The sequence below is a fragment of the Chlamydomonas reinhardtii genome, chromosome 16, assembly GCF_000002595.2.
Source record: "Chlamydomonas reinhardtii strain CC-503 cw92 mt+ chromosome 16, whole genome shotgun sequence".
Lineage (NCBI taxonomy): Eukaryota > Viridiplantae > Chlorophyta > Chlorophyceae > Chlamydomonadales > Chlamydomonadaceae > Chlamydomonas > Chlamydomonas reinhardtii.
In genome coordinates, this window is record NC_057019.1 from 7,518,147 (window position 1) to 7,536,777 (window position 18,631).

At 67.8% G+C, this 18,631-nt stretch overlaps 3 protein-coding genes across 3 annotated transcripts; 1 reads left to right on the top strand and 2 right to left on the bottom strand.

Moving 5' to 3' along the window:
- Positions 1 to 278: 278 nt before the first annotated feature.
- On the top strand, positions 279 to 7,500 carry CHLRE_16g687966v5 (uncharacterized protein). The gene is made up of 14 exons (XM_043071622.1): positions 279 to 565; positions 804 to 905; positions 1,106 to 1,450; positions 1,611 to 1,683; positions 1,900 to 2,099; positions 2,280 to 2,456; positions 2,582 to 2,746; positions 2,903 to 3,622; positions 3,876 to 4,031; positions 4,159 to 4,455; positions 4,703 to 5,323; positions 5,532 to 6,029; positions 6,239 to 6,472; positions 6,635 to 7,500. Exons 1-14 carry the CDS (start codon positions 395 to 397, stop codon positions 6,797 to 6,799), a joined length of 3,924 nt encoding a protein of 1,307 aa, XP_042916307.1. The 5' UTR covers positions 279 to 394; the 3' UTR covers positions 6,800 to 7,500.
- A 202-nt stretch (positions 7,501 to 7,702) lies between these two features.
- Positions 7,703 to 10,978, bottom strand: CHLRE_16g688078v5 (uncharacterized protein). Its single transcript, XM_043071624.1, has 2 exons — positions 10,799 to 10,978; positions 7,703 to 10,673 (listed from the first exon to the last, which is right to left on the bottom strand). The coding sequence occupies exon 2, from the start codon at positions 10,472 to 10,474 to the stop codon at positions 8,405 to 8,407; it is 2,070 nt and encodes a 689-aa protein (XP_042916308.1). The 5' UTR covers positions 10,475 to 10,673; positions 10,799 to 10,978; the 3' UTR covers positions 7,703 to 8,404.
- A 50-nt stretch (positions 10,979 to 11,028) lies between these two features.
- Positions 11,029 to 18,628, bottom strand: CHLRE_16g688190v5 (uncharacterized protein). The gene is made up of 18 exons (XM_001698801.3): positions 18,300 to 18,628; positions 17,840 to 17,896; positions 17,459 to 17,713; positions 17,179 to 17,313; positions 16,907 to 17,035; positions 16,548 to 16,724; positions 16,258 to 16,396; positions 15,865 to 16,043; positions 15,426 to 15,653; positions 14,946 to 15,239; positions 14,615 to 14,755; positions 14,252 to 14,506; positions 13,828 to 14,073; positions 13,271 to 13,621; positions 12,978 to 13,058; positions 12,653 to 12,748; positions 12,405 to 12,512; positions 11,029 to 12,261 (listed from the first exon to the last, which is right to left on the bottom strand). The coding sequence occupies exons 1-18, from the start codon at positions 18,522 to 18,524 to the stop codon at positions 12,124 to 12,126; spliced, it is 3,234 nt and encodes a 1,077-aa protein (XP_001698853.1). The 5' UTR covers positions 18,525 to 18,628; the 3' UTR covers positions 11,029 to 12,123.
- Positions 18,629 to 18,631: the final 3 nt, after the last annotated feature.

Here is an 18,631-nt window from a genome sequence, read left to right on the forward strand (position 1 = left end):
GGCATGCGAGGGGAAGTCCGCGCGCGACCTCGCAATCTGACGCGGGTTGACCCAGCTGTTAATACTACATGAAAAGGTAAGTATTGGAGGCTGCGCGGGCGAAAACGAGCGATGCTGCGTCCATGGGATCCCATTTCCCCAGACTCCATTTCCCCGATGAGGTGCTGGGGTTGTTGCGTGGAGCACAAGTCGGGTTCGTGCCATCGGGCGGTCCGATGTTGAGAGCATGCCACGCACACCTACATATTTGGTTTAATAGCACCTGCAACATAGGTTAGGATACGATCGCTCTCACTCTAAGTCTGAGCTTCTCTTCACGTAGCGTTGGGTTGGAAGTTGGGATAGACTTTATCTTCTTTACATCCTGAAGCGATACGTTTGACATTATACACAAATGGGCTGCGGCTCTAGTATACCGGCTCAACCGAGCGCGGCATCGCAACCAGCGGCGAAGCCCGCGTCGCAGAACACTGCGTCGCAACCTGCGCAGCCGGCCCCAGCAGCACCAGCGTCTTCTGATGTAAATGCACTTCAGGAGAAGCCCTTGATAAATTGGACGCAAGAGGTGCGCAGAGAAGGACCGTCGACGCTTGAACACCGTGGGATAAGCAACTGAACATGAGCACCCGCATATCAGGAAAGTTGGACAATGGTCTTCATATTGCTGGCTGGACGGTGTCAAAGATGGTGCTTTGGTGGCTCCTTCGGATGCCGGACATGCGCCGTTATGGCTGGGTAGGGGTAGGGACAACTTCCTGAACCCTTGCTCGTTATGTTCTCGGGCCGCTCCATACGTGCTACAGGATGTGTCGACCTGGTTCGGGTCCCTGCCATCGGAGCTCCAAGTACACAAGACGCCCCTGCTGCCTGCTGATGGGAAGGCAATGGCGAAGTGGACGGAGCAGGTAGGCGCTTAGCACAAGCCGCTCGCGCTGGGAAAGCCGCACTTCGAACTTCAAGCACATGGACATACCCGACCCTCGATGTGATAGCCCATTCGACGTGCCTGCCCAGGCCCCAGGCACTGCACCCAACTCCTCATGCCTCCGCCCCCCCAGTCCGCCCCCCCCCCATCCCCCACCCCTGCCACCACACGTGTCAACAGGATCTGGCCTCCAAAGGCATTGCGGCCGACGACGCCGCCCGCCTGGTGGCTTTCCGCGAGCTGGCCGTAAGCCGCGCGCCATCCGCAGCCGCAGGAGGGGCAGCTGACGGTGCGCCTGGCCCTGCGCCCGGTACCTCTGCCGCGCTGGGGCCGCTGCCGGCGCTGCCTGTCAAGCCCACCGCGGCCGCGCCCGTTGACGCTCCAGCGGCACAGGCTGCTGCCAGCGGTGCATCAGCGCCTGCATCGGCGCCTTTGTCGGCGCCTGGGCCGGCGCCTGCGGCTGCGCCTGCGGCTGCGCAGCAGAAGCGGCAGCAGGAGGCGCAGGCGGACGACACGTCGCTGACGGTGAGGAGGCCTGGCGTGTACAGCCCGGGTTTGGTGGCATGCGGGGCGCACATGGACACATGGGCACACGGACCGCCAGTAAAAGCCCGCCGACACGATGGCATACGTGCCTATGTGCGGGTGCAATCGCCCACGCAATGTGTTTCCTTCGGCTGCGCAGATGCGGGTGCTACAGGGCATTGACCCCACGCGCATTGAGGTGGCGGCTGTGGGGCCTAAACTGCCCTTCCCAGGTGAGGCCAGGCAGTGTCGCGGCTGCCGTGTGGGTGCAGGCGGTGGCAGACCTATTGCACCCAGGACCTGATGAGCTGAGGCCGCCAACACCCAGACCGTACCTGGCCAGAGCCCGTGGGCGCACGCCTTCCCACCCGCATGCGACCCCGCACCCTCCCCTCCCCTATCCTGTTCCCAAAGTTTTACGCTTGCAACCCTCCCCTCCTCCCACCCAGGCAACGTGGCCGCGCAGCTGCTGGTGCGGTTGCTGGAGCGGCTCTCGGCGCCCGACACGGCTGCTGCGGCGGCGGGCGTGAAGGGCCGGCTGCTGTGGGAGCGGCCGGTGGCGCTGCTGGACGTGCTGGCCAGCTGCATGCAGGAGCTGCCGCCGCCCGCCTACAAGCGCATCGCGGCGGACCTGTGCGAGGTGCTGGAGGTGAGGCGGGGGCGTGTGAGGTGCTGGAGGTGAGGCCTGGGGGCGTGTGCGGCAGCGCGCTAGTGTGTGGGCGGGCAGGGAGGATGGAGGGCTGCGCTCAATGTCGTGATCGCTTGCTCCAGATCCACTCGCGCCACATGCAGTCTGTATCAAGACTCAACTCGCTCTCGCGCTGTGTAGGACCTGCTGTCCTACGTGGACGCCTACGGCGGCGCGGCCGGCCTGCCCGCCCTGCTGGACCCGGCGGGCGGCGAGCAGCAGCACTTTGCGGGGCTGCTGGAGGCGCTGGAGGGCGCGCGCAAGGCGGCCATGGCGGCCCTGAGTGTGGACAGCGACGTGCGGCTGCAGGGGCTGCAGGTGCGGGCAGGAAGGAGGGACCTGGGTGGTGCCGTCCTGCGGCCGTGCAGTCTCTGCTCCTGTTCCTTTGCCGCATATCCTGGTACGGGGATTACACTGAGCGTTGCTTCTGGTGGCTGGTGCAGGACGCTGTGGAGCGGGCGCGGCCGGACGCCATGGACGGCGCGGCGGCGGCCCGGGAGCTGGTGGTCCGTGCGCGCGGGCTGGCGGCTGTGGCGGGCGACCGGGGCCTGGTGGAGGCGGTGCTGGGCGCGCTGGGCGACTGCGGGCCGGCCGTGGGCGTGGAGGAGGTGAGGCGCAGGGTGGGGCCGGGTCCGGGTGGGTGGGCGGGTGTAACGACAGGGCTGAAGCCTGGAGCCCCAGGACGGAGGCTTTTACAGGGACGGTGCGCGCGTGCCGGCGCCGTGGGAAACCGCCTGACTTCCCCACCACATTCTGCTTCGTAGGCTGCGGCGCTGCTGGCCTGCCGGGGCGCGGGCTCTGCCGCCGCCGGGCGGCCGGCTCCCCAGTCCGCCATCCGCCGCCACGACCTCGCGCTGTTCTGGGCGCGCCACTGCAGCGCCGCCGAGACGCAGGTGCCGTGGCGGGTGTGGTGGGAGGCATTCCCCGCCAAGCTGGGTGAGGGCGGCGCCGGCGCGGTGCCTGCGGGCGACGTGGCCGCCATTGCGGAGCTGGTGTCGTCCGACTCGGCACGCACCAACTTCCGCATCAACGTGGAGGAGCGCAACAAGGGCACCGTGTCCGTGTACGAGCTGGATGAGGCCTTCCCGCCCGCAGCAGGCGAGGGCGGCGATGCGGCCTCGCTGGTGGAGCTGGTGCGGGCGGCGGTGGAGGGCCCGGGCAGCGTCAGGCGCCGCACCATGGGCGGCCGCTGCCTGCTGCCGCCGCTGCCGGTCGGGTACGTCGGCCGAGAGGAGGAGGCGGCGGCGCTAGAGACGGCGCTGGGAGCGGAGCCGGACGCGACCGCCGCTGCGCCGGCGGGCTCGGGCTGCGTGGTGCTGCTGGGTGGCGGCGGCGCCGGCAAGTCTACTTTGGCGGCGGACGTGGGGTGGCGGCTGAAGGCGGCGGGCAAGCTGATTGGCGGCGCGCTGTGGGTGGACCTGCGCGGCGCTGGCAGTGCGGGCGAGGTGGACGCCCGGTTCGCGGCGGCACTGGGCATGGAGACGGTGAGGGCGCTGGTGCTGGCTGAGGGGATGGTGGTGGCGGTGGTGGCGGTGGTGGCGGTGGTGGCGGTGGTGGCGGTGGTGGCGGTAGGTTGGTGGAGCAGGCGGGGACGACAAGAGGAGCAGGCAGTTGTGGTGCGCATGCAAGACGGCACGACGGCAATGGGCTGCAGGTGTGCGGCACCGTGCCTCCCGGCGGGCTTACTGACCTGTTTGCACCGCCGCGCTGTACGGCACCGCACCGCACCGCCCACAGGAGATGTACGGCCCGCCGCTGCGTGTGGTGGACGCGATCCGCCTGGCCACCAGCTACGGCGGCCACGCGGTGTGCGTGCTGGTGGTGGTGGACCACGCGGAGGACGCCCTGGCGGCGCCGGACGCGGCGGAGGCGCTGCGCAACGTCCTCAGCAAGGTGTGAGGCAGGCACAGGGCGCCCATGGCTTCCCAATGCCACACTGCTGCCGTCCCGCGCCGGCAAACGGTTCCAGTCCCGAGCACATGCTTTTATGCTGCCACTGCTTTTGCTGTTCTCGTCACAGGTGGCGCTGACGGCGCCCGGTGCGCGTCTGCTGGTGTGCTCCCGCGTGGCGCTGGGTCCCCTGGCGGCTGCTGCGCCGGGTGAGGCGGGCCACACGGCCAAGGGCCCGGCTGAGTTCGAGCTGCCGGAGCGCGACGTGGAGCCGCTGGCGCCCGCGGACAGCGTGCGGCTGGTGCGCGGCGTGGCGGCGCACCTGGGCGAGGGCGAGGCGGCGCGCGTCGCGGAGGCATGCCGCGGCGTGCCCCTGGCGTTGCTGGTGGTGGCGCATGCGCTCGCAGCCGGCCGCCTGACACTCGAGGTAAGCGCGAGGAAACAGATATCGCCGGCTGTGGGCGACGCAAGGGTAGCGCGGCAGCGCTTTGTGGGCATGAGCAGGCGCATTGGGGTTTAGCCACAGCCACAGGGAGAACAGAGGGCAATACCGGGATGCTTGCTCGGGGGCCTCCTGCTTGGTCCCAAACCCGCCTCAAGACTCACCCTGTTCCAGGCCCTTAGCTCTTTATGAACACTCGCTCCCTGACCCTTGACTCCCACCTCCCCGCCAGGACGTAATCAAGGCCGCCACCAAAGAGCTGTCCGCGGCCGACCCCACCGCCGCCGCCGTGGTGCTGGCCTTTGGCGCGCTCAAGCCCGCCACGCAGGCGCTGCTGGGCCAGCTGGCGCTGCTGCGCACCGCCTTCAGCGACGCCGCCGCGGCCGCCGTGCTGGGCGTGCCGCCTTCCCGCGCGCGCGGCATCCTGGCAGGCCTGGGCCGCCTGGGGCTGGTGTGGCGGCCCAGCGGCCGCACCCACGCCCTGCACTCGCTGCTGCGCGCCGCCGCGGGCGCGGCTGCGGCGGCGGGCGGGCAGCAGACGGCGACGGAGGCGCGACTGGTGTCTCGGGTGCTGGGCCAGCTGCGGGAGTGGAGCGAGGGCTACAACACCAAGTGCTGGCGGCTGGGGCTGGTGGCGGCGCGGGAGGAGTACCCGCACCTCACGCTGGGCCTGGAGCTGCTGGCGTCGCCCAGCTCCGCCGCCTGGTCGGTGCCGCAGGTGGTGGGCGCACTCAGCGCGCCGCTGCCGCACTTTGCCCGCGCCGCCGGCCTGCCGGCGCGGCTGGGGGCGGTGTGTGAGAACCTGCTGAAGAAGATCGACGCCAGCCCCACCAAGGCCACGCCCGAGCACCAGGTAAGCTGGGCGGTGGGCTGCCCCGTTTGGATCGGGGCGAACCGGGTGTGAGTGACTGCAGCTTGCTGCGCGCGTGTTCCTTCCATCAGCACCTCACCACCCCGTCCCTCCGTGCCCTCCATCGGTAACGACGCGTCTGCTGTGCTACTGTTCCTGGCTACGCCTTCACTTCTTCAATGAATGTACCCCCCTTCACCCCCACCCTCAGCTGGCTGTGGCCAAGCTGCAGTTCATCACCGCCCGCCTCAAGCGCGACGCCAAGGCCGCCGAGGCCGACGCCCGCGCCTCGCACGAGGCCCGCGCCCGGCTGCTGGGCGCCGAGCACCCCGACGCCGTGTCCAGCCTGGAGGCCACCGCGGAGGCCGTGTACCGCCAGGCCGGCCGCGCCAAGGAGGCAGAGGCGCTGTTCAAGCAGGCGCACGAGCTGAGGCAGAAGCTGGCGGCGGCGCGTGGAGGCGGCGGCACCGCAGCGGAGGAGGAGGAGGCGGAGGACCCGCAGGCCGCTATCTCGGCGGCGGGGCTTGGCGACTGCCTGCGGCTGCGCGGGCAGTGGGAGGAGGCGGAGGCGGCCTACAACGACGCCATCGGGCTGCGGCGGCGCCACCTGGGCGACTACCACCCCGACGCCGCCAACGTGCTTGCGGGGCTGGCCGACAACGTCAAGGGCGAGGGCCGCTTCTCCCAGGCGGAGCCGCTCTACCGCCAGGTGCGGAGCAATTTGATGGGGTGGGGTGGGGCGGGGTGCGGTGCGGTGGGATGAGGCGGGGTGGGGTGGAGTGGGGCGGGTTGGAATGCTTGGTTGTGCATGGTTGCTACCCTCCCGCCTTGTCTGCGGGTAGGTGAGGTCTAGCATGGCGGTGTCACAATCTATCCACTCTAAGGCTGTATGCTCGTTCTGCTCGCTGCGTACTGCAGGTGCTGGCGCTGCGGCAGCAGGTGCTGGGGACGGACCACGCCGAGACCGCCACCGCCGCACTGGCGCTGGCGGCCTGCGTCAACGCCGCCGGCCGCGGCGCCGTGGCCGAGCCGCTGTACCGCTCCGCCCTGGACATCCGGCAGCGGCTGTTCGGCGAGGAGCACGCGCTCACGCTGGAGGCGCTGGTGGCGCTGGCGGCGTGTGTGGGCAGCAGCCTGGGACGCAACGCAGAGGTGAGGGCAGGTCCGGGTAGGCGCGAGCAATCACGGCGCGGATGGGGACAGAGGTTATGGGATGTCGGTGGGTGGCGGTGCCGATGTGTCCAAACTGGGGCCGCTTGCGTGTCGTGTCGATCCCGCCGAAACCTCACTGTGCATTGCGCCAACCCACAACAGGCGGAGCCGCTGTACCGGCGCGCGCTCAAGACGTCACTGCTGCGGCAGGGGCGCAACGCGCCGCAGACGCAGGAGTGGCTCAAGGCGCTGGGCACGTGCGTGCGCGCGCAGGGCATGACGTTTGACGCGGAGGACACCATTGAGGAGCTCACGGCGGGCAAGTAAGCAGCAAACGTGGGCGGGTGAGGGTACGAGAGTAACACGCCGAGTGGCAGTGACAATGTGCGTTGACTTCGCGTCACAGTGGAGGACATCAGGAGGGCGGTGAAGGGAAAAGATGGGCGGTGTGTACTTTCGGACAGTAAGCAGCATGTATCGTAACAGTTGCGTGCATCCCTTGGCAACCTCAAGTTTGGTGGAGTACGGCAGTGTTGCCGTTCAGGCCATTCGCATTGGTCAAGGTTCTTTGGAGCTGTACATATGCAAGCAGGGGGCTGGCCATTGCCGTACGTGCACGGTAGCATGTGGCTGGCCGGAGTCTGGCGATATTGGATACGGATACACGAACATGTTTGCCAGAAGAGCACGGAACTGCCTGCGCTGTAATAATGCACGGGCGCGCTGTATATATCAAACAGTCCCAGAATGCGTCAGTATGTATGCTACAAGGAGGCTGTATGTGCTGCTCCCTGTCGTACCCGATCCATGCGTTGTCCCCGGGGCCGGGGCCGCACTGCCGCCCCGTTCAAAAGTGCTGTGAGTAACGGTCCCCTGCGTGCCATCCCTTGAACATGGGCAAAGAGAATAGGGCAATAGGCCAGTGGGCTTTGGGGACGGCACTTACGGTAGCCTAGGGCGACGCTTACGAAGTCTGCTACGGCGGGTTCAGTTGACGTGCACAACCCTGCCCTGATTCCTCCCAAGTAGCGTACGTAGCGTCGTAGCAGGGTCGTAGCTCCTGCCAGCTCCGTGCTGCACCTTCTGCATCCACTGGCTCTGGGCGCGAGGGTCAAACACCTGGTACATGGAAACACGAGTCCTTTACGCACGGATTGGATGCAGCTGGATGCAGCTGGATGATGTCATGGCGGCATTAGCCGCTGCCTGCGCTCGCAGGTGCTAGAGCGGGAGAAAGGATGGTGTTCCCTACCTCAGTCATGCAGTCCGGATGTGAAGAGCTGTGACCCAAGGCTCTTCAGCTCTCGCCCCCTTTCACCGTTCGGATCATCGCCTGTACTGGTATTAGCGAGGCGTAGGCCTAACACATTGTCGCGTTGTGTGGAAACGCGGCGATTCATGGTGAGCGCCTCGGATGCCCCACCGTCAGACCGAGATGCCCCGCACATGAGAAGCACATCACCAGGTGCACATCGGGAGCCCGTTAGGGCCAGTTAGGGCTCGCTAGCCAGTACCCCCTCCATACGCTCTTCGCCGCCGCCCTCTGCATTTGTTGCGTTTCCCCGCATTGTGATGCGCACATGCGCCAGTAAGCAATGCCCCACTCATGTGATAGCCCCAATACTCATGAACCTAATGCAACTCTCGGCTCTCTTTCACTGCTCCCCACCTCACACGCGCACCAGTTCTTTTACGCATCCTTTCACTTCCCAAACAAGGTCATGGAGATTGGCCCAAGGTCATTAATATGCACATGAAAGTGCCCCACCATGGAGCGCACCATTCCGTGGACACATAATCCTCGCACTGCGTTTGGCGTTCAGTCCCATGTTGCAACATGTGATGCGTGCGCAAACCCGCCGCACTCGTCCCCACTACCCCCCCCCCTAGACACCCACCCCCACCCACGCACAGTTCCACAGCCAGCCATGCTCACGCGGGCCCATCCGGCGCCACGCCCGCTGCCTGGCCCTCCGGCGGCTGTGCGCCAAGCCCCGCCGGCTGCCCCAGGCGCCGCATGCCCTGCTGCATCATCACTGCCGCCACGCTGCGCAGACTCTGCCGGAAGATGGCCTCCACCGTGGACTCGTCCAGGCGCAGCCGCGGCGGCGGCCAGGGGTAGCCAGCGCTCCCGCCGCCCGTGCCGCCTGCCGCCAGCTGCCACGGCGTGTCGGTCTCTGTGTCGTACAGCCCGTACAAGTCCTCCAGGTAGCCGGCGGCGCCGCCAATGGGCACCAGCCGCGCCGCCAGGTGCGCCGGGTGCGGCTGTTGGTCCTGCAGCTGCTGCAGTAGCAGCAGCTGCTGGCGCTGCTCCTCCATCTGCAGCTCCGCTGCCGCCGCGGCTGCCTGCTTTTGCGCCGAGGCGCGCGAGGCACGGCCACTGCCGCTCCTGCGGGGCTCCGGTGCACCCGCCCCGTTGGCCCCGTTGGCCCCCGCGGGCCCCGCAGCTCCTGCGCCCCCCGCCCCTCCTGCCTGCAGCTCCTCCGCCAGCCACACCACCTCACAGAGCACCCTGCGCCCGCCGTCCGCGGCCTGCTGCCCCAGGGGCGGGGGGTCTGGGTCCAGCGGCCGCCCCTCGCCCTCACCCTCGAACGACAGCCGCAGCACGATGTGCCCCAGCTCCACCAGCGGCGGCTGCATGATGCCCAGCGCGCGCACCAGGTCCATGCGGAAGCCCAGGCCCACGGTGCCGTGCTTGCTGCAGGTGACGCGCAGCTCGAACTCCTGCAGCTCGCCCAGCCCGGCCCCCGGCAGGCAGGGCCGCGCCCACAGCCGCCCCCGCTGCGAGGCGCCGGTGCTCTTCACCGCCGCCACCTGCGCCCCGTAGTGCCGGTGGATGGCGGCGGCGCCGGTGCAGGCGCCCTGGCTGCGGTTGTACACCAGCACCTGCGGCCCGCGGCTGGGGCCCAGGTCCGCCACCGTCAGCGGCCGCCGGGCAACGGCGGGGGCAGCGACGACGGCGGGCAGCGCCACGCTTGGAAGCCGCAGGCTGTGGGCGGAGGCGAGCTCTTGCGCGGGCATTGCTTGCGTTGGCGGCAAGTGCTGCGGCCGCGGCTCCACAGGTTCCACCCTCCCTTGCCCCAGCTGCGACTGCCGCGGCTGCGGCTGCGGTGGTGGGCTGAACGGGGACTGAAGCGGCTCTGGTGCAATAGGCTCCGGCTGAGGGGTGGGCGCTGGCTCCCCCTCATCCGTGTCCGTGTCCGCCTCCTCGTCCGCGCCTGCTGCGCCCCTCGCTTGCCCCTGCTGCCCGCCCCGCTGCCGCTTGCGCAGCTTGTCCACGCCCACCGACACCACCGAGCACAGCACTCGGTCGCCCTCCCGCCGCAGCTGCAACTCGGCGTGGCTGTGCAGCCCCAGCGCCTGCAGCATCTCCGCCCGCAGGAACAGCAGCGGCGTGCGCTTCTGCAGGAACAGGCGTGCCGTGAAGGCCTGGTATTCGCCGTCCTTCTGCGGCACCGCCGCCCACAGCTGCACCAGCGTGCTCTCGCCCGTCTCGCACAGCGCCGCGATCTCGTCCGGGAAGCACTTGCGCAGTGCATGAGCGCCGTGCGCCGCGCCCTGGTTGCTGGACAGCCGGATGATGTCGCGCGGGTTGTGGTGGGGACCGGTGCGCGGCGACGGCATCAGCGCCGCGGCTGGGGCTGTTGCGGCTGGTGGCGCCGCAAAGGGCGGAGCGCCCGGCGTCCCAGTCCGGCCTGCAGCTGCCGCGGCTGACACCGCGTTCCACAGGTTGCTAAGGGCGATACGGGCGATATCATCCGGAGCAAACTGCAGCGGTGCCGCACCGGCTGCCGCCGCTGCGGCTGCCGCTGCATCCTCACTGGACGCCAGCCGCGGTGCCTTGGCGGCCGGTGCTGCCGCATCTGCCTGCTGCTCAGGTCTCCGCTTAATGACGTCCGCTAGCAGCGACGCGCCGTAATCTGCTATTGAGGCTAGCGGCTGCTGATTAGCGGCCGCGGCCGCCTCCAGGCCTGCAGCGACAGCGCCATCACTGGCGGACATCGCCGCGCTGGCGCTGCTGCAGATCGCAGCTGCTGATGCAGCTGAGCCCCCACCCCCAAATGCACCACCGGCGTGGTGGCCTCACGGCGGCCTCGTCCCCATGAGAGGTACCCGGTAAGCTGCCCCCTGCTCAAACCCGCTGGATGTGCGGCCACCGGTCGTGCCTGCCTCGTGCACGACCACCGCCGCCGTCACAAGCCTGCGGCCACCAGTCGTCAAGCGGGGGTTGCCTTCATAACTCCTTGGTTATATTGGGTGCATATTACTTGGCTTGAAATCATGGCCAGCATAGCAAAACGTTAGGATGATCACCAGGTCGCTCACCTTGAAGGCTTGCTCCTGGACGTCGCGGTGTCTGAGGTTGGACAACCCAGCCGCAGGCTCACGACCCATCACGACACACCGAGCTGCAGTTCATTTCCAAATGATAGCGGAATAGACTTATGAGCTTTCTAGCTAGGTGTTCAGAATTCTAGGCTCTGCCGACTTCGGCGCCTCTATGGATGACCGATGACGTCAGGGAACTTCAGGGAACACACCTCGTTGACAGATGGGAAGCTACAATGTTACAGTTGCTATGTGTGTTCTGCCCCAAGGAGGATACATTACCCCTTGTGGGTGCCCTGATCTTCATCACCATAGCATCTGTTCTATGGGGTGCATCCATCACGGGGATGCCCCCCGACAGCGCTCATATAGCAGCTTGCAAGTTATTTGACATGGTCAGGATGCGACATGTGGATATGTGAATTGCGACATACGACATTGCGACATACTGCACATACCGCCCAAACGCATCCAAACCCGCCAGACATATTGTGCCTGCATTCAATATGCCTCTGGTAAGCGTGGAACGCCGTGGCACACAACAAAACGTGTCTCGGTTGCCACGGTGGTGCTGGCGTGGCGTAGCGTGCGGCCAGTGGGAGGAGCTTGTGGCTACGCTAGCGCAATACACCGCCGCAAAGCTGGGAGATGTTACTTAAATGGGCTCCAGACGCGTAGCTATGCAAATGTGGGCGAGTCTTGGTATGTCGCAATGTTGTATGTCGCAATTCACATGTCGACATGTCGCAACCTGACCACGTCAAATAATGTGCACACAGCCATACATCACACTGGCAGGAGCGAGCTTACATATTATGTTCATCCTGGTAGGAGCAAGCTTACACAGTATGTACGTGGTATCTTGGCCGTGGACAGAACATGTGGCTCGTGTCCGTTGTCGAAGCAACCTCCGATGCTTGACGCACTTAGACGAGCCTGACGTCAAGAAGGTGGTGCGTAACAGAGGCTCCACCTTAACGCGCAGTGGCGCGGTCAGCAGATCCGGTATAATACCGTGCGTTTGCGCACATCCATAGATTCTCTACGGTTCGATACATTTGAGTAGCACAGCTGGGCACCCCATCAGGACGACACGACAAGTGTCACTCGAGAATGATGTCCTCTATGCCCACTATGGTTTGCCCCTATTGCCAGGGAAGCCTCCAATGACGCTGCGGTTACGGGCCGCGGCCGTGCCGATTGCGACACAGCCCCACGCTCCCCGGCGGCCACCGGCACTCTGGGGACCACGCACGGCGCAGGGCCCGGCACCCCAGCCGCCAGGTCGCCTGCGTGCGGCCTGGCCGCGGCCCTTAGTCCCGTCAGGCCACCACGCCGCCGCGCACGCTCAGTAGCGCCGCGGTCTGCTGGTCGGGCTGCGCCGCCGCCAGCACCTGCTGCGCCAGGGCGGCCACTGCGTCGCCGTACTTGCGACTGAAGGCGGACACACACGCGGCCACCTGCAGCGGAATTGCGGGCAAACACATGGTGGCGGCGACAATGGGTGGGGCAGTGCCGCATCGCAAATGCAGTGAGGATGCCGTCACACGCCGCCCCACTGTGTGACGTCTAAAGGCGCAAGTCCGGGGAGCTACGTAGTCACCTGGTTGCGCAGGCGCTCGCGGGCGGCCGCGGGCGTCTCGCCGCTGTCCTCCTCGCTCTCCTCCTCCTCCGAGCGCTCGCTCTCCTCCTCGTCCACGTCCTCGCTTCCCTGTGGGCGATGCAGCACCACGGCGCTCGTAGGCATGGCTCCGACAGGAACCCGGTGGAACCCGGTAACACATCGGACTTCCACAGCAGCAAAACTACGCAGCGTCCCTGGCCCCGCCCTCCGCGCACCGCCCTGCTCACGTCCATGCTCTTGTCGTCCTCCTCCTCGTCATCGTCCGAGTCGGCGCCCGCGAATTGCTCCACGTTGGCCTCAAGCGCCGCGGCCTTAGTGGCGGCCTGGAGTGGGGGGTGGCGAGGAGAGTGGAAAGGGACCGGGCCCAGACCCAAAAGCGGTGAGGTGCGGGAAAGGTGAGGAAGTTCTAGGCAAAAGCGATGCGAGGAGAGTGATGGGCGGGGTCAAGGCTGAGCCAAATGTTTGCACGCCACAAGCGCAGGGGCGGCACACCCCGAATCCCCTCGCCCTCGCCCCGCTCCGCCTGATACACGCGCGCCCCAACGCCCCCACCTGCAGCGCGGCGAAGGCGTCCGCCACCCACTGCTGCTGCAGCATGGAGCCCTCCACCGAGTCCACCATGGCGGCCAGCAGCTGCAGAGTGCGGGGAGTGAAGGGGGGGGGGCGGCGGCGGCGATGGAGCGCAGTGGGGACGTTGGTAGGGCGCAGGTGGTGCGTTGCTACGGCGCAGGTGGTGCGTTGCTACGGCGCAGGTGGTGCGTTGCTACGGCGCAGGAGTTCTTCGGGAGAACTTGTTCGGCCCCAGCATGGAGCTACATGCCCCAGCAGCGCGGCCCCGCGCGCACCTCGGCCATGTCGGCGCGTGTGGCGGACGTGGGCGTGGGCCGCTTCAGCCCGCCCGGCAGCGCCAGCAGCGGACCCAGCGCCGCGCCAGCAGCACCACCCTCCGCAGCAGACGCCGGCGCCGCCACCGCCTCGAAGTTGAGCACCGCCGTGACCGCCTGCCACAGCCGCAGCAGCAGCGCCTGCGCGGCGGCGGGGCTGGCGGCGGGCTCGGAGGCGGGCAGGGCGCCGCTGCTGAGTGCGCCCAGGTAGGCGCGCAGCAGCTTGGGCAGTGCGTTGCGGGCGGGCCCCGCCACGTCGTCCAGCGGGTAGTCCAGCAGGCAGGCCGCCAGCGCCTCGACCAGCGCGGGCGCCTGTGAGTGGTCGGCCGCACATGTGCAGTGGAGCGGCAAACACCTTGAGAAGCAGCTTCGACTGCCGGTCAGGTGGCCCGTAACATCATTCACCCGCCACGAATACGGTGTGACACGCTCACCAGCAGCGCTCGACACAATCCAGCCCCCAAACACATGATCCCTATCCCAGTCCCGGGGCCCCGCCGTCCGCCCGACCCGCCCACCTGTGGCGCCGCCGCCGGCCCCATGCGCTCCACAAGCTCCTCCAGCGCGCTGGCCGCCGCCGCCTTGGCCGCCGCCACACTGGCCACGTAGCGGTAGTCGGCGCCGCCGTAGGTCACGAACGTCACGTCGCTGTCGTCGCGGCCCTCGCTGCCGTCGTCGTCGTCGTCCTCCTCCTCCTCGCTGGCGGCGGTCGGAGCGCCGTCCTCGCCGTCCCCGGGCTCCTCATCGTCCGAGTCCTCCAGCGACTAAGGCAAGGCCCAGGGCGGATATGAGGGCGGGGATGACAGGCAAGGCGAGGCAGATACACATACATGTCCTTCAAGGAAACATGGCTGGTACAGCTGGAGCTGGTGAGGAGCAAGGACTCAGGAGAGCTCCCCCTCTCCAGGCACACCGCACCACCTCGCACCCCTCGTGGCTCACCTCCAGGCCCACATCGCGGGTGGCCCACTGCGCCAGCAGGGGCAGCACCGGCGGCAGCACCGGCGCCACAGCGGGGCCCAGGCAGGCCGCCAACGGCTCCACCGCCGCCAGCAGCGGCACCAGCAGCGGGCTGCTGCTGTCGATGTCGGGGCGGCACAGCTGGCCCAGCACCCGCGTCAGCGTGGGCAGGTGCTCGGCCGCGGCGGCGGCGCCGGCGGCCCGGGCCATGAACACCGCGCACTCTAGTGCACCAACCTGCGGCGTGCAGCGGTCACGGCGGCGGTGGCGGTCAGCAGAGAGTGGCACTTCGGCAGTACGTGCGCGGCGAGCATCCGTGCCTTATAGGCAACACCGGCTGCGCACCTGCACGCGCACGATGGCGGTGGCCTCTTCCTCGGTGACGGAACCGGACGCGGTGGCGGTGGGCGCATGGAAGGCGGCACAGCGGCCCAGCACCGCCAGCACACGCGGCATGGCCACTGGGTACAGCGGCGCAAAGGAAGTCTGACACATCAGGACGGGGTGGCAATGGCGACAGAGCGGGTAGGGATGGGGCGGGACAAAGCTCAGTGCCAGACATAGATGCTGAAAAGAAAAGCCAGACATCCTGCTTCGGCACACTCGCCATGCCCCAGACCAAACTCCGCCATTCACCATGCTGACATGCTCCGCCACCATGCGAAAGCCCCCTCACCCCCAGCACGCAGGCCAGGCGGCACAGCACGTCCAGGCTGAACTCCTGCGTGGGCGTGGGCACCAGCGCGCGCCCGCCCGCCAGGTTGCCGCCCTCGCCCGCCGCGCAGCGGTCCACCGCCGCCAGCAGCGGGCCCGCCAGCGGCTGCAGGTGCGGCGCCACCAGCGCCGCCGCCGCCGCCTTGCGCTGCTCCTCGCTCAGGGCCGGGGTGGCGGCGGCTGCGGCCTCGGCGGCCTCCTCGGGCTCGGCGTCCAGCCCCTCCAGGAAGCCCACCAGCGCGCGGCAGGCGGTGGCCTGAGCAGCAGGAGCGGCGACAGAGGCGCAACACAGCGGAGATGAAGCTACAGTGTGGAGCAAATTGACGGCTTCATATCCAAATATGGCTGGCGATGGCCCAATTCGCCTGCCTGTTCCGTTCCGCTGCCCTGCGTCTTGACGCATGTGCGCCTCTACGCGCTTCCAGTTGCCATTGCGCCGCACCTTGAGCCGCTGCGGGCAGGCGGGCCCCTCCGGCTCCGCCAGCAGCCCAGCCAGCGCGCCCAGCATGGCGCTGCCGCCGCCGCCGGGCGCCAGCTGCAGCCCCGGGCCCAGGTCGCCGCACAGCACGCCCAGCGAGTGGCAGGCCGCCCAGCGCACGCGCGGGTGCGGGTCGCGCAGGGCACCCACCAGCAGGCCCGCCAGCGAGGCCAGCTCGGCGGGGCCCACCACCTGCATGTCGGCGTTGTGTTGTTTGTTCAGTCATTATTTGTTTTGGGCGAGAGGAAGGGCGAATGCGGGCCATGCCGGCATGCGTGCTTCTTATGCGATTATGGCGCACGAAGCCTATCGATGTCTGCAGTCCAGGCACACAGTAGTGGTAACTAGAGTTCTGGCCCTCGCTGGCAATCTCTGTCCCTGCCGCGGCGACACCTGCACTCACGTCCTTGACGGAGCCGACCACCTGGCTGAGGCACATCATGACCGCGTGCCGCCGCCGCCAGTCGCTGGCGTCCGCCGCCCAGGCGCCCGTCATGTCCACCACCGCACGCAGCACCGCGCCGCTGTCCAGCGAGTCGGCGGCACGGGTGGCGCACTCCAGGCCGTGGCGGTGCAGCTCGCCTGGAGGAGGCGAGGGGAGGGGCGACACGGGTGGGCACAGGCGAAGCGGCAGTTGGTGCCAGCCACCGTGAGCGACATGCGCTGAGCATCACAAGGGTTGCAGCTATGGTTCCTGGACAATGGCGCTACACAGAAAGGTATCCACCTCGTCCTTGCGCGTCACGGCCTCCAGTCAAGCACCGCCACCCCGGCCTGCCCCGCCGCGCCGCCTCACCCAGCGTCTCGTCGTCGTCCATGTCGGGGTAGGCCATGGGGTCGTCGCCCCAGGCCGGGTCGTCCTCCACACCGCTCGTCAGGAAGTGGGCCAGGCAGCTCACCAGCTGCGCCGCCAGCGGGCCGGCGCCCATCTCCGACTGCGACCAGGCAGTGAACAGGTGTCGACGACGGCTTAAATACCACACATGCATACAATAACGCACGCACACACATGACATTGGTGGTTTCCCTGCAGCCATGTTGCCGAAGCAGCGCCCTGCCCACCTGCACTTCCCCAGCCCCGCCTACCTGCACCATCTGCGGTTTGATGTCCACCAGCGTCAGCACGAACTCCGCCGCCAGCTTGCGCAGGTCATCAGGCAGCGCCGCGCCGCCCGGCCCGGCGGCGGGCCCGGCCAGCGCCAGCATGCCCGGCACCGCCGTGCGCACGTGCGGCTGCCACAGCGCCGGCTCCCGCTCCGCAGTCTGCGAACGCGGCCGCCACCACGGCGAACACGGCCGCCAGCCAGCGATCAGCACTCTGCCGTGTCTACGGGTGGCCTCGCTGCGGCTACGCTCCCACATAGCATGTTGCGATGCTGTCCGCCGCGACCCACACGGGCTTATGCCACCCCCCTCTTGCCCCTCCTCCCTGCCTCCGGCCCCACCTGCACCAGCACCACCAGCAGCTGCTCCGCCACGTCGGTGTTGCCGGCCGCCAGCGCCGCCTGCAGGCTCACCAGCCCGCCCGTCAGAGCCGCCTGGTAGGGGCGCAGCTCGGCCGGCTTGCGCAGGACCTGGCCAGGAGGTGGGCGCAACGAGGGCGTTCGTAACAGGATGATACCGTGGGATGATACCTTATCGCGATACGCACAGTGAGCTGAGCAACCGCGTTCCACCGCAGGCGCCGCAGCGGCCACTGCCGCCACCGCCGCCTCACCTCCAGGAAGGCTGACACGGCGCTGAGGGCGGTCAGCTGCACGGCCAGGTCGGCGGGCGGCGCCAGGCAGGCGGTGATGACGGGCGCCAGCTGGGCCGCCCAGGCGCGCAGCTCCATGGCCAGGCCGGCCACAACCTGCAGGGGCGAGGGAGGGGGGCGGTCAGCAGCGGCGGGCACCGGCAGAATGCAGGAGTGGCAAGGCAGGGACGTGATGCATTGTGGCGGAGCGTAAGGAGTCTCATTCGGTCCCATGCACGCATGTGCTGCTCCAGTCACGTACCATCAATGCGGCCTCGCGCGTGACCGCGGACGCGCCGGCGCCCTGCAGCCATGCCTGCAGCCCCGCCAGCAGCTCCGGCCAGCCGCACTTGGGCTGGGCGGGGCCCTTCTTGCGTCCGCCGCGCTTGGCGGGCGCCGCCGCCACCTCGTCCATCACCTGCTCGCCCAGCTCGATGACCACGGCCGCCACCTGCTTGGCGGCGTTGCGGTCCACCTCGGCCGCCAGCGCCGCCAGCAGCTCGCGCTTCACCACGGCCTGGCATCCCGGATTTGATTGCAGGCGGCGTTAAGGAGGGCGGCTAACGCTTGGGTTGCAGCAGGGGGTGAAGTGGCAGTTGCCTTATGAGCAGCTAGAGTCCAGGGGGATTGCGTTATGTCTGACCTGCGTGCTCTTGCTCAGCTGCTCCCAGCCGGCCTCCTTGCCCCCGGACTTGACGACCTGTAGGACATGAGTGGCGTGTGTCTCACTAAGCGGTTGGCTTCACCGGGCGGGAGGCGAGCCACTGACCAATCAGCCCTGTAGGCCTGACATTGACCCCACTCGCCGCTTAGCTCAACCGCCCACTCTGCGGGAGGCCCCTGAGCGCGGCGTCAGCGCCCCCCCCCCCCCCCCCGCTGGCCCTGGAGTGCCAGGATGTGGAGGCTGTGCAGTGTGGGTGTGGGCGTGTCTCATGCGTCGTTGTGTGTCTGGTCTAGCCGGGTGGCTGATGGCATGCCTCATGCCAGTATGTGGGTCTGACTCCCACATAGACCCTTGAAAAGCGCGCTGTCATGTATATAGTGGCCCGCCCCCCTCCCCCTCCCCAGCCCCCTCCAGCCCCCGCCGGCTTTGAAAGAATCACCTTTCGAAGGAACACGGCGCAGGTGGAGCGCACCAGCACCTCTGGGCTCGTGCGCAGAAGCTGCAGCAGGTTAGTTGCGCACGCATCGGGGCGCTGCTTGCGAAGAGAGCTGTAGAGGTCCTCAGCCGATTTGCGCTGGGCATTGTCTGTCGACAGCGTCTGCCCGATGAGCCCGGCGAAGCTCTGGGGGCTGGACAGAATAACCTGAATTTGAGCTGCACTCATTTCTCTATGACTTTTGGCCCCTATTGCTGTTCCCGCGCAAGGCTGTCAAACCGAGTTTCAAGTCAAATAGTCACCCCGTCGCGTGGTTCTTGAAATGTTTCTATAAT